At 38.7% G+C, this 19071-nt stretch overlaps 1 protein-coding gene across 4 annotated transcripts in view; it reads left to right on the top strand.

Annotated features, from left to right (window-relative positions):
* Nucleotides 1-19071, top strand: part of SMARCC1 (SWI/SNF related BAF chromatin remodeling complex subunit C1) — a 181464-nt gene that overhangs the window by 18637 nt on the left and 143756 nt on the right. Inside the window, exon 3 of one of the 4 annotated variants that reach the window (XM_019946825.2) lies at nt 11459-11544. The exons of the other annotated variants lie outside the window; for them this stretch is intronic. Coding sequence (XP_019802384.1) covers nt 11459-11544 — 86 coding nt within the window. The remainder of the gene's footprint in view (nt 1-11458; nt 11545-19071) is intronic. 4 annotated transcript variants of the gene reach the window in all.

The following is a 19071-nucleotide window of genomic DNA, read 5'->3' as shown; positions in this document are numbered from 1 at the left end:
TGATTATTACTCTTCAAAAGGAAATATGTTGTGGAGATTGATACACATAGTTTCAAGGGACTATCATTAAAATTTTTGGAATTGATTTTCAAATTGTCATAGGAACGTATATAGGGTTTTTATATCTATCTTTGGTGGAATGTAATGAATACTTCAGGGTAAAATTTGTTGTCAAAGCCAGTTCTAATAATAAGGTCATGTGATTGAACTGGGTAGTACAATTTTGGGACATTTTAAACAAGTCACAGTCTGTAGGCTATCTCTCACTGATACTTTGGAATTGCTACCCATTAAGCGTGACTGACTTCATGGCAGGAATTCTCATGAACTTGGTCAGTCTGGTGTAGAGGAAAGGATGGGAGTTTGAGGACTGTCACTTCAATGATCTGTTTCCTTTATTTGAGTCAATAAACCATGCTTTGTGCTAAATAAATTTTAGGGAAAAGAAAGTTAATAAGAAAGGGCTTAGAGTTGTTAGAAAAAGGAGTTGGATCTGATCCTTGGTTTTATAATTGTTCCCTTCAGAGTACCTGAGTGGCAGGAATAAATGGGCAGGTCTAAGAGGAATCTGTTGTCTTCAAATTTTTCACTTTGAACAGTTTTTCCTGATAGACTTCTTTTTGAGCTTTCTACTCCTGAAAGTGTTCTGTGGCAAAGAAGCATTAGAAAACTAGGAATCAGTGAACATTATGGTCCCTACAGGTTTAAGTATTTTATTATCTGTATCTGAGAATGGTATTGTTTTGCCAAGATCATGCTAAATTCTAGGACTTTCTGGAAAGGGGGAGGAAAAGACCAAGATTAGCATGTAAGTCTGAGAAGCAAGAACAAAAGTACTTCTGGAGACAAATCACTCATCTTAGTGATACTACACTCTTGGAGTGACTGGAGAAGTTCCTGATGTCCATGGGGTCCAATCTAGCAGGGAGGGCAAAACTGTAGAGACTTCAGACTGCAGCCTGGATCTCCTTAGAACAAGGATATTGTCTTACAAATACAGTTATCAAATTTAGGAAGTTTAACATTGACACAATACCATTATCTACTATATAATCTGTCTTCACATTTCACTAATTATCTCAGAAATGTATCTTATAAGATCTAAACCAAGATCCCACATTTTAGTTATATCTCTTTAGTCTTGATTAATTTGAAATAGTTCAGCCTGTCTTTGTCATTCATGACTTGAATTTTTAACCACTGGACCACCTGTTCTTCATGACTTAAATTTTTGAAGCATATAGAATATGTTAGATTTGGAAAATTCTTCCATGTTATTACTTGTAGTTGCAGTTTGTTCATTCTGGTTACTGTTTAAGGGTTTGGCAAATTTTTTCTTAAAGGGACAGATGGTAAATATTTTAGGCTTGCAGGTATATGGACTCTGTCACAGCTACCCAACGCTGTTGTAGCATAAAAAGCAGCCGAAGACAATTACCTACATGAGTAGGTGTGACTGTGTTCAAATGAAAATTTAAAAACTGGGCAGCTTGGTCATAATTTAGTATCCCTTGCTGCATAGTATTTCACTATGGGCATACTGCACAATTTATTTATCCATTCTACCATTGATGGGTTTTTGGGGTTATTTCCAGTTTAGGGCCATTGCAAATAGTGCTGCTGTGAATATTTTTGCATATATCTTCTGGTAAACATAGGTATTTATGTCAGTTACACTCCCACATGTGGAATTGCTGGGTCACAGGGCGTGCATGTTCAGCTTTAGCAGATATGGCCAGTTTTCCTGAACCCTTGTGCCAATTTATACTCCCACATGCAGTGTACAGTGTACAAGGGTTCTAATACTCTACTTTCTCACCAATGTTTGTAAGTTGTCTGTCTTTTTAATTTTAGTTTTTTGGTGGATTTGTGGTGATACACATTGTTTTGTAGTTGCTGATAATTAATGAAGTTGAGCACCCTTTTATATTTTGCACCATTGGGCTGTTCTTTTCTGTTTTTTACCAGTTTTTTTAAAAAATTAATTATTTTTGGCTGCATTGGGTGTTCATTGCTGTGCGCGGGCTTTCTCTAGTTGCGGCGAGCAGGGCCTACTCTTCGTTGTAGTGTGCGGGCTTCTCATTGCAGCGGCTTCTCTTGTTGCGGAGCACGGGCTCTAGGTGCATGGGCTCCAGTAGTTGTGGCACGCAGGCTCGGTAGTTGTGGCTCGTGGGCTCTAGAGTGCAGGCTCAGTAGTTGTGGTGCACAGGCTTAGTTGCTTCGCGGCATGTGGGATCTTCTCGGATCAGGGCTTGAACCTGTGTCCCCTGCATTGACAAGCAGATTCTTAACTACTGCACCACCAGGGAAGCCCCTGATGTGTTTCTCGAAGCTGAGGATTTATATACTTTAAAATTTCTAAGAAACTTTAGCTTTTATTCTCCTGTGTCTAGTTGTCTAATTTTCTGTCAGCTGTGCTTTTACTTTCATTGGATGTTATTTGTTCTACGGGTTACATATATATATTTCTCAAGTCTTTCTCTCTTTTTAGTGTCCTTAATCACTTTATGTATTCTAATTTTACAAGCCCTGTCATGTTGTTTCTATTATCTGAAAATGTTAGGATTCTAATCTTGCTGTTAGCTTTGTCTGTTGACTTAAAAACACTTAAATTATGTTTGAATTGTGGCCTTTCAGTTCTCTTTCAGTGGAAGTTTATTTGGGAATCCTGTTGACCTGGGTTGAGAATTTGCTCAGTAAGGCACTTCAGAAGACCCGCCAATTTTAGGACCAATTCTTTTTTTTTTTTTTTTTTTAGCTGCACCGTTCAGTATGCGGGATCTTAGTTACCTGATCAGGGATGCAACCTGTGCCCCCTGCATTGGAAGTGTGCAGGCTTAACCACTGGACGACCAGAGAAGTCCCTAGGACCAATTCTTATGTTAATTTGGCATGGGGTTCCTAGACTAAGTATTGATAGTGTACGTCTCCAACTCAAATTATCTTGAGGCGGAAGCTTGTTTTCCTCCTTAGTTTTTAGCTGGCAGATATTTTTTCTAGCTTATCCTTTCCCTAATGGTGTAACCTGTTTATACCCCTGGTGTTATGTGTGTATGTGTGTGGTAGGTGATTGTCTTAGTTCTAATGTCCTCACTTGCATAGGTCTGTAGTCTTACTTCCTGACCCTGTAGAGAAACTCAAACTCTAGCATTTAGGTTATCAAGGTTGATATTACTTACCTATTTAATCCCATTATCCCCAGCCTCCTGTCACCCTAGAATTTTAGTTTTTAACTCAACAAAATTGCCACTTTGACTTTTTTTTTTTTTTTTTGCGGTATGCGGGCCTCTCACTGTTGTGGCCTCTCCCGTTGCGGAGCACAGGCTCCGGACGTGCAGGCTCAGCGGCCACGGCTCATGGGCCCAGCTGCTCCGCGGCATGTAGTATCTTCCCGGACCGGGGCACGAACCCGTGTCCGCTGCATCGGCAGGCGGACTCTCAACCACTGCGCCACCAGGGAAGCCCCACTTTGACTTTTAATTTTTTTTTTTTCTTATTTTTGTCCCTGGGGATTTGTTCTCCTTCTAATTCAGCTACACATTTAAAATAATGTCTGTATTTTTTATCCAGCATATATTTTTAGTGGTAGGGTTTTCTGGTTATTTAGTCTGCCATATTGCTAGAGCCATTAACACCTTTTCATCTGTAAAATGGGGTGAAGACAGTGAACTTGTGAGGAGTAAATGAGGTAATATATATAAAGTGCCTCTTGGTAAATTCTCAGTAACTGGTAGTAATTATAATACTTTTCTCCTCAAGAATAAGAATACTACACCAGTGATTACCTATGATTAGAGGTGATAATTATAACACTATTATCATTTCTTTTATTAATAAGCTTGGGAAATGTTTCTAGAAAGCATTATTTTAACTCAAAGCAGTTAAAATACATAAAGAAACTTATGGAATGTTTAGTGTCATTGTACTTTGTGAGGTAAAATGATTCTGGACTCTAAGTGATAGGTTTTTTCCCCCGTAACTGTTTTCAATTTATGAAGATGACTGTGATTTTCTGTGAACATTCTTGGTTTCTGGCTCATGTTCAGTTTCTGCTCCTTTATTCACTTCCTCACATCCGCTTTCTGGCACAGTCATTCATTGATTAATAGACCCAAACATGGCATATAAATGTGTATATTCTCCTCACACAAATGTATACCATTGTTGTCCTTTTTACTGCACGTTGGCACTACCTTGTCTTTAATGAAAAAGTCAAAAAATAAAGAAATAAGGACACTACGGCACAAGTTTAAAGCACTTTTAAGTATTGCAGTTAGGTTTATCTTTTTTAAGGTTTACTCAGCTCAGCAGAATTTTAAGTGGGCTGTATAAATAGGTAGGATGAGACCACTTTATATACATCCAGAATAAGATTAGATTAAATTTCCAATTTAGTCAGAGATGTAGCAGCTTATCAAAAGCAGTGTGGTCACACAACTGGGAATAGAAGCAGCCTGTTAGAGCTGTCCCTGACCCCCACAGTCTCTAATTGGGGTAAGCAGCTGCTTAGATAACTCACCAAAGGCAGGCTGCCTTTGCTGGCTCTGGAAGGCTCAAGTTTCGGTACCCTATTATTCTTTAGGTTTTTCAGTACTAATGAAGAGGAATTTACTCTTAACAATCTGGCTTCTTTAGAGAATGTTTAAGAACTTGAGCTCTAATATTTGAACCACATCCAGCGGCAGCTTGAGCAGGCCCTCTTCAGGGTGAGTGTAGTTGGGATGAGGATTGAATGAGGAAGTACACTCAGGGGCCAGTGGGTGTCCCTGAGAGGTCTCTCGTCTCTGCCTCCAGCTTTCCATCCCCTGACTCTGGTCTACTACACTTTTATGTGGGTGATACTGATACTGAGCTTGTCAGGAGGACCGGAATCCCAAATCCATTTCCATGAAAGCTCTAAGAATCCTTGATGTATGACGAAGTCCCTATTTGTTCTTTTGTTTCTTTTGCCACATTTTTAAGAATGTTTTTCTTATTGCACTTTATTACTGGAACTAGTACTCTTGACAGGTTTGTGAGTCTCCTCCCTCTTCCTGTTTTTTTTTTTTTTTTTTTTTTTGCGGTACGCGGGCCTCTCACCGCTGCGGCCCCTCCCGTCGCGGAGCACAGGCTCCAGACGCGCAGGCTCAGCGGCCACGGCCCACGGGCCCAGCCGCTTCGCGGCACGCGGGATCCTCCCGGACCGGGGCACGAACCCGTGTCCCCCGCATCGGCAGGTGGACTGTCAACCACTGCGCCACCAGGGAAGCCCCCCTCTTCCTGTTTATTCAGATCTTACCATTAGAAAATTGAAGGTCTGTTTTCTACCTCTTCATTCATCACTTGTCCCTATAGTTTTTTTTTTTTTTTTAACATCTTTATTGGGGTATAACTGCTTTACATCCCTATAGTTTTTGATAGAAGTTATTTTGTCTGTCTTGAGCATATATCTGATAATATTTTAATTTCTCAAATTAATCTGTCTAGAAATTGACTATAACCTTAAATTACATGTAGAGATGTTTTATTGTGATCTGCTCAACATATATTTTTCAGTAGCTTGGATCTGAATTTTTAAATGATTTTAGTACAGTAGAACTGTTGAGAAAATTTTTATGGATTACCTACATTGTCGGGTACTCCGCTGAATATTGATGTTAAAATTTGAATAAGACACTATTCCTGTCCTCAAGGAGTTTGAATAACAGATAAATCTATAAACCAGTTATTTCTGTATTACGCTGCGAGTGCTGTGCATGTGTGCAATAGTGATATGCCCATGTGGTTGGCGAGAACATTTTATCTCAATCTCTGGGCAGTTCAGAGAAGGATTAGTAGGAGAACTAAGTCTCATTCTACTTTAGTAGGTACCTTAGCACATTATTCTAGTTCAAGTGCCAACATTACAAAATTGTAATGTCTTATACATTTTCTCAGATAAATAAGTTGTCAGTGATAAGACTTGCACCCAGATGCTTCTGTTTAGAATATGTAATGCAGCTTTTGAGATGTACCAGGAATAGTGTAGGGCAAAAAATTAGGAACTCAGAAACCCATGTAATGTTTAAAAAGCAACGAAATAACCAGACTGATCTGTGAGGCTTACTTGTCTGTTTAATTTGGAAGAGCTCATCTTAGTGATTCTTAATATTTCTTATTTTAAAACATGCTATTTATTTATTTTTAACTGTAGTAAAATAAACATAACAAAATTTACCATTTTAGTCATTTTTAAGTGTATAGTTCAGTGGCATTAAGTACATTTACGTTGTTGTGTAACTGTTACTACTATCTATCACCAGAACTTTGTCATTTTTGTAAATTGAAAACTCTGTACCCGTGAAACAATAACTTCCATTCCTGTCTCTCCAGACCCTACCAACCACCATTTCTGTTTTTTGTCTCTCTTAATATTTGATATCATATGTTTTTTACATTATATTATTTTGTAATAATAGTTTTCAAAGGAAAAAATGAATGGTGTGTGTATATATATATATATATATATATATATTTTTTTTTTTTTTTTTTTTTTTTTTTTTTTTTTGCCGTACGCGGGCCTCTCACTGTTGTGGCCTCTCCCGTTGCGGAGCACAGGCTCAGCGGCCATGGCTCACGGGCCTAGCCACTCCGCGGCATGTGGGATCTTCTGGACCGGGGCACGAACCCGTGTCCCCTGCATCGGCAGGCGGACTCTCAACCACTGCGCCACCAGGAAAGCCCTGAATGGTATATTTTTAACACTTCACCTTTTTTTTTTTTTTTTTACTGTTTTATATTTATTTTATTTATTTTCTTTATCTTTTTGGCTGTCGGGTCTTAGTTGCGGCATGCGGGGTCTTCGTTGCAGCATGCAGGATCTTTCATTGCGGTGTGGGCTCTTTGTGGCGTGTGGGGTTCTCTCTAGTTGTGGTGCGTGGTTTTTAGAGTGCGTGGGCTCTGTAGTTTGTGGCACGTGGGCTCTCTCGTTGAGGCACATGCGCTCAGTAGTTGTGCCATGTGGGCTTAGTTGCCCCATGGCACGTGGGATCTTAGTTCCCCGACGAGGGACTGAACCCACGTCCCCTGTATTGGAAAGTGGATTCTTAACCACTGGACCACCAGGGAAGTCCCTAACACTTTATCTTATTAGCCTATTTGATGATCACATTTATATTAAATTTTTAGTTCCAAAATATGGAAGTCATTCAGCATTTGATTTATTTGAGCTCTGCTTTTATAATCCATAAAGTGCAAATCTTTTTCAAATTGTTGCACAGATTTTAGCTATAACTTAAATGCATAGTTAAATATAGTTATACCATGTTTCAGTGGTCATTAAAATATAAGAGTTCAGTTATAATTTTTCTAAAATTTAATGTCAAGAACCTAAATTGGAAAAAAAAACTAATGTATACTAATATTTCTTATTCAGCAGGAGAACCATATTGTAAATTGTGTGTTACTGGAATTTTCCACATGTTAAAAATCAAATTTTAAATTTACCAGTAGAGTTTTGTAGTATATCAATATTTTGTCCATTAGAGTTTTTTCTTTTTTTCTTTTATTCAAGTATAGCTGATTACAGTGTTTCAGGTGTACAGTGAAGTGATTCAGTTATACATACATACATATATATATTTTTTTCAGATTCTTTTCCATTATAGGTTATTACAAGGTATTGAATATGATTCCCTGTGCTATACAGTAGGTCCTTGTTGTTTACCTATTTTACACATCATACTGTGTAGCTGTTAATCCTAAATTTTCAATTCATCCTTCCCCCCTCCCCCTTTGGTAACCATATGTTTATTTTCTATGTCTGTGAGTCTGTTTCTGTTTTGTGAATAAGTTCATTTGTATCGTTTTTAAAAATGCTTTTTATTTTTATTTTTAAAATATTTTTCTTTAATTTTTTGGCTGCACCACGTGGCACGCAGGATTTTAATTCCCCGACCAGGGATTGAACCCATGCCCCCTGCAGTGGAAGCGCAGAGTCCTAACCACTGGACCACTAGGGAATTCCCCATTTGTATCATTTTTAAGATTCCACCTATGTGATATCATACGACATTTGTCTTTCTCAGTGTGACTTACTTCACTTAGTATGATAATCTCTAAGTCCATCCATGTAGCTCCAAAAGGCATTATTTGGTTCTTCTTTCTGGCTGAGTATTATCCAGTTTTGTGTGTGTTTGTGTGTGTATACACCACATCTTTATCCATTCAACTGTTGATGGACATTTAGGTTGCTTCCATGTCTTGGCTATTGCAAATAGTGCCGCTGTGAACATTGGGATGCATGTATCTTTTCAAATTAGAGTTTTCTCTGGCTATATGCCCAGTAGTGGGATTGTTAGATCATATGGTAGTTCTATTTTTAATTTTTTAAGGAACCTCCTTACTATTCTCAATAGTGGCTGCCCCGATTTATATTCCCACGAACAGCATAGGAAGGTTCCCTTTTCTCCACACCCTCTCCAGCATTTATTGTTTGTAGACTTGTTTTTTCTTTTCTTGTTAAAATAAATTTATTTATTTATTATTTATTTTTGGCTGCATTGGGTGTTTGTTGCTGCGCATGGGCTTTCTCTAGTTGTGGCGAACCAGGAGCTACTCTTCGTTGTGGTGTGTGGGCTTCTCATTGCAGTGACTTCTCTTCACAGGCTCTAGGTACACGGGCTTCAGTATTTGCAGCAGGCGGGCTCAGTACTTGCGGCTCGCGGGCTCTAGAGCACAGACAGGCTCAGTAATTGTGGCGCATGGGCTTAGTTGCTCCGCAGCATGTAGGATCTTCCCGGACCAGGGATTGAACCCGTGTCCCCTGCATTGGCAGGCTGATTCTTAACCACCGCGCCACCGGGGAATTCCCTCTTTGTAGACTTTTTGATGATGGCCATTCAGACTGGTGTGAGGTGATAGCCCATTTTAGTTTTGATTTGCATTTCTCGAATAATTTGTGATGTTGAGCATCTTTTCATATGCCTGTTGGCCATGTGTATGTCTTCAAAGAAATATCTATTGAGATTCTCTACCCATTTTTTGATTGGGTTGTTTGAGCTGCATAAGCTGTTTTATATTCTGGAAATTAATCCCTTGGTTGAGTCACATTGTTTGCAAATATTTTCTCCCATTCCATAGGTTGTGTTTTCATTTTGTTTATGGTTTCCTTTGCTGTGCAGAAGCTTTTAAGTTTAATTAGGTCCCATTTGTTTATTTTTGCTTTTGTTTCCATTACTGTAGGAGATGGATCCAAAAAAATATTGTTGTGATTTAAGTCAAAGAGTGTTCTGACTATGTTTTCCTTTAGGCATTGTATAGCATCCGGTGTTACGTTTAGGTCTTTAATCCATTTTGAGTTTATTTTTGCATGTGGTGTTATAGAATGTTCTAATTTCATTCTTTTACATGTAGCTATCCAGTTTTCCCAGCACCACTTATTGAAGAGACTGTCTTTTCTCTATTGTATATTCCTGCCTCCTTTGTCATAGATTAATTGACCATAAGTGCATGAGTTTGTTTCTGGGCTTTCTGTCCTGTTCCATTGATCTGTGTGTCTCTTTTTGTGTCAGTACCATACTGTTTTGATTATTGTAGCATTGTAGTATAATCTGAAGTCAGGAAGCGTGATTCTTCCAGCTCCATTCTTCTTTCTCAAGATTGTTTTGGCTATTTAGGGTCTTTTGTGTTTCCATGCAAATAAAAAAGTTTTTTTTTCAGTTCTGTGAAAAATGTCATTGGTAATTTGATAGGGATTGCATTGAAACTGTAGATTGCCTTGTATGGTCATTTTGACAATATTGATTTTTCCAATCTAGGAACATTGTATATCTTTCCATCTGCTTGTGTCATCTTCAGTTTCTTTCATTACCATCTTACAATTTTCAGAGTACGGATCTTTTGCCTCTTTAGGTAGGTTTATTCTTAGGTATTTTACTCTTTTTGATGCGATACTAAATACGGTTGTTCCCTTAATTTCTCTTTCTGATCTTTTGTTGTTAATGTATAGAAATGCAACAGATTTCTGTATATTAATTTTGTGTTCTGCAACTTTACCGAAGTCATTGATTAGCTCTAATAGTTTTCTGGTAGTGTCTTTAGGATTTCTTATGTATAGTATTATGTCATCGGCAAACAGTGACAGTTTTACTTCTTCCTTTCCAGTTTGGATTCCTTTTATTTCTTTTACTTCTCTGATTGCTGTGTCTAGGACTTCCAAAACTATGTTGCAGAAAAGTGGTGAGAGTGGGCATCCTTGTCTCGTTCCTGATCTTAGAGGGAATGCTTTCAGCTTTTCACCATTGAGTATGATGTTAGCTATGGGTCTGTCATATATGGCCTTTGTTATGTTGAGATATATTACCTCTGTGCCCACTTTCTGGAGGGTTTTTATCAGAAATGGATGTTGAATTTAATCAAAAGCTTTTTCTTCATCTGTTGTGATCATATGGTCTTTATCCTTCAGTTTGTTATTGTGTATCACGTTGATTGATTTGCAGATATTGAAAAATCCTTGTGTTTCTGGGATAAATCCACTTGATCATGGCGTATGATCCTTTTAATGTACTGTTGGATTTGGTTTGCTAGTATTTTGTTGAGGATTTTTACATCTATGTTCATCAGTTACGTTGGCCTAATTTTTTTTTTTATTTATTTTATTTTTGGCTGTGTTGGGTCCCCGTTACTGTGCGCAGGCTTTCTCTAGTTGCGGCAAACGGGGAGCTACTCTTCATTGCAGTGTGCAGGCTTCTCATTGCAGTGGCTTCTCTTGTTGCAGAGCATGGGCTCTAGGCTCGTGGGCTTGGTGGTTGTGGCTTGCGGGCTTAGTTGCTCCGTGGCATGTGGGATCTTCCAAGACCAGGGCTCAAACCCATGTCCCCTTCATTGGCAGGCAGATTCTTAACCACTGCGCCACCAGGGAAGCCCGGACTAATATTTCTTATTGTACATTTTAAAAGTCAGATGTTAAATTTACCAGTGGAGTTGGTGGTATATCACTATTTTGTCCATTTAATGTTTTCTGCTGAAACAGTTTGGTGTATATTTTGTAAATCTTGTTTTTCATTTCATTCATGTAAATCTGTTTACTTAAAGAAATTTTTCTAAAGAAAATTAGAAAAATTTCTTTGTACCTCAGTTTGTTTCAGAAGTATTTAAGGAGGTTATCAAATTAGAAGTTGTGGGCTTCCCTGGTGGCGCAGTGGTTGAGAGTCCGCCTGCCGATGCAGGGGACACGGGTTCGTGCCCCGGTCCAGGAAGATCCCACATGCCGCGGAGCGGCTGGTCCTGTGAGCCATGGCCGCTGAGCCTGCGCGTCCGGAGGCTGTGCTCCACAATGGGAGAGGCCACAACAGTGAGAGGTCCGCATACCGCAAAAAAAAAAAAAAAAAAAAAATTAGAAGTTGTTTATAACTTTGAGTTTATTAAGCTTAGAATTCAGACATGAGTAATTTTGTCAGAACTTTGATTTTTCTCATGTGTAACTTGTATCATTTTTTAGGCAAAATGTTTCATGGATTTCAAAGCTGGAGGCACCTTGTGTCACATTCTTGGGGCTGCTTACAAATATAAAAATGAACAGGGATGGTAAGTTTTTGTATTTATTTGCATGTTTTGCTGTGATATTGAAGTTTTTCAATGTTAAACCTGTTCCTCCTTTGTATGGTGTTAGAGAATTCTATAAGCACGTTATGATTAATATCCAAAGTATGTTGTCTTTTATCCAAAGTATGTTGTCTCTTATCCAAAGTATGTTGTCTTTTATCTAGAGCCCTAATTTACTTTTTGCCTACATCCAAGAAAAATATCAAACAAATGTTGCAGTTATTATGCAAGTTATTTTTCATATATGGTTGTATGTAGATAATAGATGGATGTGCATTATTAGCAAATTGGAAGGTAGGCTCACTGTGAAATACATAAATGTGTATTATAATGTGCTGAAAGACACATTATATATTGTTTTATTGATTAAACGAGCATGAGAGTTTGTTGTTATCAGAGGGTAGCCTTCTGTTTTTCAGTTCTGTTTTCAACTCTGCTGTTGCAGCTCTTGCCAGAGTATTCTCTGATCTAGGATTGACAGCATGTCTGGGTACTCATATATGGTTTGTACCCTCTCTCTTGTTTCCCACTTGGAACTCTTTACTGGTTTTCTTGTTCAGCTTGTATCTCTTCCAAGTCCGACCTGGACTCTTGAGGACAGAGTGTCAAAGTGAAATGTCTTTTCCTAAGTCATTGTGTAACTCGCTCTGTGTGCCAGTACAGTGAAATATTTTTATCTGAAAAGATTTAAGATGGTTTAGAAGAATATGTAAAATAAATCGTCTTTAAATTAAAAATGGGGCCAAAAAAGAAGTAAAGGATAGAGTTAAAGACTTTAAGAGGAATGAGGAGTAAAAGTTTTCTTCTCAGATTGTACCAGAATTATCCTCTTTCCAGTATAATTATAAACCAATTGCAGTACACACCTTCCCCCATCTCCTATGACTTACACACTTGCAGTGAGTGGATCACTTATGTTCCAACAGTGCATGTTTTAGTAACTGCCCACCCATTTGGACATCTGAACAGTGGGCTATCATCTTGATACTGCTTCTGACTTGCCCCACGCCCAACATACTGTTCTGAACCTTTGTTCTCCAGTCGAACCTCACAGTGTAGCTCCAAAGTTTGTTGGTTTCCTCATTATGGCCATTCTCTTTTCCTGTTGTTTCTTTTTGTTTCTGCTTTCTTTCTTACTTCCTGCTTCCTTTTAGGTTCCAGTGATGTCAGGATGGAGTGTCATGTATATGAGGTTGAGTGGGAACACCTGGTAATTATTGGTATATTTGTGAATAGACTGTACAGATTAAGAGTCCAGAATTAGAGGGACTCCCCTGGTGGCACAGTGCCAGTGCAGGGGACACAGGTTCAAGCCCTGGCCTGGGAAGGTCCCACATGCCGTGGAGCAACCAAACCCATGTGCTGCAACTACTGAGCCTGCGCTCTAGAGCCCGCGAGCCACAAGTACTGAGCCCACATGCCACAGCTACTGAAGCCTGCACGCCTAGAGCCCGTACGCTGCAACAAGAGAAGCCACTGTAGTGAGAAGTCCGTGTACTGCAACGAAGAGTCAGCCCCCTCTCGCCGTGATGAGAGAAAGCCCTGGTGCAGGAACAAAGACCCAATGCAGCCAAAAGTAAATAAAATAAATAAATTTATTAAAAAAAAAGATTCCAGAATTAGTGTGTTTGAGTTTGATCTTTCTGGATGTTTCTAAATAGTGTTAAAAAAAAAAAAAAAGGCTTCCCTGGTGGCACAGTGGTTGAGAGTCCGCCTGCTAATGCAGGGGACATGGGTTCGTGCCGCGGTCCGGGGCCCGTGAGCCGTGGCCGCTGAGCCTGCGCGTCCGGAGCCTGTGCTCTGCAACGGGAGAGGCCACAACAGTGAGAGGCCCGTGTACCGCAAAAAAACAAAAACAAACAAACAAACAAAAAAAGGAACGACTTATTTGTAGTGTTTTTTCTTTTCTTTTTTAATAAATTTATTTTATTTATTTATTTATTTTTGGCTGTGTCAGGTCTTCGTTGTTGCCCGCACGCTTTTCTCTAGTTGAGGTGAGTGGGGGCTACTCTTCGTTGCGGTGTGCAGGCTTCTCATTTGGGTGGCTTCTCTTGTTGCAGAGCACGGGCTTCAGGCGCGCAGGCTTCAGTAGTTGTGGCTCACAGGCTCTAGAGTGCAGGCTCAGTAGTCGTGGCGCACCGGCTTAGTTGCTCTGTGGCATGTGGGATCTTCCCAAATCAGGGCTCGAGCCCGTGTCCACTGCATTGGCAGGTGGATTCTTAACTACTGCGCCGCCAGGGAAGCTCTTATTTGTAGTTTTTCAAGTGTAGTTATATATAACTGAGGGACACCAAGAAGGATGGTTTTGACATACTGTGGAAATCCAAAAACATTTCCTGAAGGAGAGATTAAATGCAACCAGGTTCAACCCAGTAACAGAAAAGTAAATGTCAGTGCCCTCTTGTAGAGTGATTAGGACCTTGTTTATTTTCTTACAGTTCTAAACAGGTTGCTATATGCTGTAATCATAGTTAATGCCTTTCAAAGAGATTATTGAATGAAAATATTTTGTATTTTATTAGTTTTGCTTGGCAGTGGTAAACTAGGTTCAATGAACATAAAGTTTAGGATTAGTCTTTTTAAAAAAAAATATTTATTTATTTATTTTGGCTGCGCTGGGTCTTAGTTGTGGCATGTGGGATCTTTGTTGTGGTATGTGGGATCTTTAGTTGTGACCTGCGGACTTCTTAGTTGCAGCACGTGGCCTTCATAGTTGCGGCATGCGTGTGGGATCTAGTTACCTGACCAGGGATCGAACCCAAGCCCCCTGCATTGGGAGCATGAAGTCTTACCCACTGGACCACCAGGGAAGTCCCTAGGATTTGTCTTAATATGAGAAGTAACCTTTTATTTTTCCCTGCGACATTATTTGCTACTGACATTTATTCCTTACAGACAAGGTCAGACCTTTTTGTTTAAGTTAGAATGATAATACTTTACTTTCTACCTTAAGACTTGATTGTTCAACTTTTATTTCCTTCTTCAAAGTCTCCTTCAGATTAAATTTTTTTTTTTTTTTTTTTTTTTTTTTTTTTTTTTTGCGGTACGCGGGCCTCTCACTGTTGTGGCCTCTCCAGTTGCGGAGCACAGGCTCCGGACGCGCAGGCCCAGCGGCCATGGCTCACGGGCCTAGCCGCTCCGCGGCATGTGGGATCTTCCTGGACCGGGGCACGAACCCGTGTCCCCTGCATTGACAGGCAGACTCTCAACCACTGTGCCACCAGGGAAGCCCTTTGTTTCAGTTTTTACCACAGAAAGTCTGTGGCAGTGGCTTTCAACTTTTAGGCATCACTTGGAGTCCTTGTTAAAAATATAAATTACTGGGCTTTATGAACATAGAGTGTCATCTACTGAGCTTGGCATGAAAACAGAATCTGCATTTTCAACAAGCACTGTAGATGATCCTAAGACCACACGTTGAGAAATGCTGGTTAGTTAGGTTGTCATTTAAATGAAAATGTGGTTTAGATCTTTTAACTTGTGAAGAATTATCCATTTTGATAGCATAGTTTAAAACACTGTTTTCTGTTAGTCATCTAGCTTTTTAATTAAAAATATATATATATATTTACACACACACACATATATATATATAGAGAGAGAGAGAGAGAGGGAGGGAGAGAGAACGCGTGTGTGCACTCCGCGCAAGGGTTCAAACCAATTTCCTTATCCTCAAAGTCACATAACTAGTGGGATATAATTTTTTAGTCTACTTTTGTATAGTAGACCTCCCTCTTCTTCCCATATGGGACTACTTATTTCCAGTGTCTTATATCTAGGCTGTGTGCCATTCTTTTGGGATACTGCATACTGGACCTCTTGCTGGTGATGGTCTTCAGACTTTTATAGCTTAACCTCATTAAACAAAGCCCCTTACATTCGAGGCTAACTTTGGTCACCTCCCATACAACTGTTTGCTGTACTGTTGCTATTTGCCTTGCCCCCAGCTCAGTGCATTTTTGTTTTGCCTTTTAGAAGTTTGCTTCTGAGGCCCTTTACACCGCTTTCCCAGGTGTTAAACTCATTCGCTAGGATTCATTATTGATTAGTTTTTTTTTTTTTTTTTTTGCGGTACGTGGGCCTCTCACTGCTGTGGCCTCTCCCGCTGTGGAGCACACGCTCCGGACGTGCAGGCTCAGCGGCCATGGGTCACGGGCCCAGCTGCTCCGCGGCATGTGGGATCCTCCCAGACCGGGGCACGAACCCGTGTCCCCTGCATCGGCAGGCGGACTATTGATTAGTTTTATTCAGACTTTTTTATGCATGTCTGAGGATGAGGAGAGAACATCTCTAACTCTATTAGCAAGAGGTATCGAATTTAGAGCAATACAGCTAATAAGGCCTTTTTGACAGACAGTAGGTATTGTCTTAGATTGAAAGGCTGCTGCAAGACATTGCCCAGCAGATTACCAGAGGAAAATAAAGCAAAAGACTTATTAATTAATTAATAAACCCTCAATGGAGAGCTTATATTTACAGCCTAGATGGCCCAAAGTTTTAAGTCAGAAAGAAAGAAAATGTGTTCATATGTAGTCTCTCTATATAGGTCTTAGAGTAATAATATCTCTTTCAATTTTTTTCCCCCCTTTTCTAGAGCCCTCCTATGAGGCCTGCCCAGTGCTAGCTTCATTCTGAAATTGTCAGGTGGAATCATAATTGTATTATTTCTTGTTATTTCAACTCAAGTTGAAATAACAAGAAACATAATACGATTGCCAAATCATCTTCAAACAGAATTGTACTAATTTATTGTCCTACCAAAATGTATTGAGAGTGTACTTCTTCCCTGGCCAATAGTTGTATTTATTTGTATTACCTCACCTTTTGATCTTGGCAGTCTGTGATAGAGTCAAAAAAAAGGTTTTACAGTTTTAGTTTAATTTGCATTTCCCTTTTGGGCAGGTTTGAGCATCTTTCTGTATTATAAAAAGTAAACTTTATTTGAATACCCTTGGTAATTTCAGAATAAGTCAAATAAAATCTTTCAACTAAAGGTTATACTGTATTTACCTGATTTCTTTATTTCAAGTTTTCTTAATATTCATATATGTACTTTTGCTTACCTAGCATACTGCAGATTGAGGAAAACTTCAATGTGTCATGTTATCAAATCATTGTTTGGGAAACCATTTCAGTTTATTATTATGGAAAATATAAACTATACATAAAAGAAGAGAGAATAATATAATGAGCTGCCATGTCTAATCATGCATCTTCAGCTTTATAGAATTTCATCCTTCTCTGTGTATTTATTTCTAAAATTAGATTTTATAAAAGCATAATAACAGTACCATTATCATAACCAAGAAAATTATCAATAAGTTTTCAATGTTATTAAATATCTACTGTGTTCATTTCCCTGATTATCTCATGAACATTTTTTATATTTTGTTTGAATCAGTATCCAAACAAGATTCATATGTTGCAGTTGGTTCATATGACTCTTAAATCTCTGTTTAAAAATTTCTGATTTTCCTTCTCACTCTTTGTTTTCCTCAAAAATAATTATTATTTTTTACAAAAACAGGTTGTCTTGTAGAATTGTATTATGTCCTAGATTTTGCTGATACATCCCCAAGAAGATCATTTACCATAGTCTTCTTAATTTCTAGTAAAATGATAATTAGATCTGGAGGTGTGGTCTGATTCAGTTTCATTTTTTTTTTAGCAACAATACTTCATAGGCAGTGTTGTGTTTCTCCATCTGGAGGCATATAATGTCTGGTTGTTTCTCTTTTTGTAATGGACAGTTGATGTTCAATGCCTAGAGTCATCTTATCTTTAAAGTTGTAAAACTTACCAGGTGGCAGTATTCTAATTTTGAAAAAGATTAGAATGTAGATATTCTAATGTGAAGGTATAGATCCTTACTGTTATTCAGATTATTCCTTGTTAGAGACTGTTTTTCTCTCATTCCTTCTTTATTTATTAGCTGGAATACTTTTCTAAAGAGAAACTTTACTCTTTAGCAATTGGAAAGGCAGAATGAATTCTTGATTCTTTCTCTGTTAACAGATTCATTTAGTTTTTAATCTCCTTTTGCAGACAAATCCGCGCAGCCCTATTTTAATTTGTTTAATGGTTGCTTTCAAACTATTTCTCAGATTTCTAATAGAGATCATTCTCTTCAGCTCCAGTATCTGAATCATTTGTTAAGGAAGCAGTTTCTCTGTGAATAATAAGTAAACTCTTTAAGTAAGCAGTTCTGTAAGTGATGCATTCTTGGATCTAGTCCTGTATTATCAGAAGCCCATGAAAGAGCGACCCCTTCTTTAGAAAGGGGAGACACTTAAATGTCTCTACTTTTATTGTGCTGAAAGAACCAATGGAAGGCTGTCAGCTGTAATAGCGTTGTCCTGGTCAGTTGATTGCTAATCTTTTGTCTTGCCAGTTAATGCAGATTGCTTGGAATTTCTGACCTACCCCTTCCTCAAAAGAGGTTAGGGAAGAAGGATACTCAAAAACATAAAAAAAAAAGGGGGGGGGAGGTGAGATTTAAGGAAAAGTTCTGTGTATCAAGGATAAATCAAGATACAGTTATTGGGCTTCCCATCCGGAGCCTGTGCTCCGCAACTGGAGAGGCCACAACAGTGAGAGGCCCGCGTATCACAAAAAAAAAAAAGAAGATAGTTATCTGGGATGGAGGTCGCGCTTATCTATAAATGTTATTTTAAAATCTAACTAGTTCTATTCTGAATTACCTGTATCTGTGCTTTAGTGGACACTTTGCTTAATTTCTTAATTGGCATTACTTTAGGAAATGTTTCAGTCTTAGCACAGTAATGAAAAAGTCATAATAAATAAATATTAGACCTTGGTCAGAATAAAGCCACACATTCCATTATCCACAGGGCTGTATAGGTCAGAAAACCTGGTCCTTGTCCTCAAGGCATCTAATGCAATGTCTTACCAGCAAAATGACTGGGGCTGTAACAGCAGGCGCACATGATGTATTAGTAACATGAAGGAAGACAGCAATAGCTTCATAGAGGAAGAGACTGGAGGATTGATTCTGGAAGTGATAGTATCAAGCCCTTGAGTGGGTGGTGACATTCTAGAAAGGCTGCAGAGTTAGAAATGTTGGAGGTGTGGGGAGCATCTGCAGGATAAAACAGGATGACCTGAGGATTAAGAGCATGAGCTCTGGACTCAAACTGCTTAATCCTAGTTAGTGCATGCTAGTAATGATTTAAAAAAAAATTATAACCATGATGAACATTTATTGATCACTTGCTAATAGATTAAGCATAAGCACTCTGCTAAGTTCTTAACATGTATACTTCATGTAACCTTCACAAAAACCCTTAGGGCCCATTGTATTCATGAAGAAATTGATCCTTGTATCAGTAAATCACTCAAGACTACATAAAGATGGGATCAGGATTAGAACCCATAGCAGTTTGACTTCACAGCCAACACTCATTCACTAAGCTATACTCCTCTCCCTGGAATTAAAATAGAACAAAAGCAAAGTAAATGTTGAATAAAAAATAATGAGGAAAGGAGCAT

The sequence above is a fragment of the Tursiops truncatus genome, chromosome 10, assembly GCF_011762595.2.
Source record: "Tursiops truncatus isolate mTurTru1 chromosome 10, mTurTru1.mat.Y, whole genome shotgun sequence".
In the NCBI taxonomy this organism is placed as follows: Eukaryota; Metazoa; Chordata; class Mammalia; order Artiodactyla; family Delphinidae; genus Tursiops; species Tursiops truncatus.
Note: the sequence above shows the minus strand (reverse complement) of the source record. Positions and strands in the feature narration are given on the sequence as shown.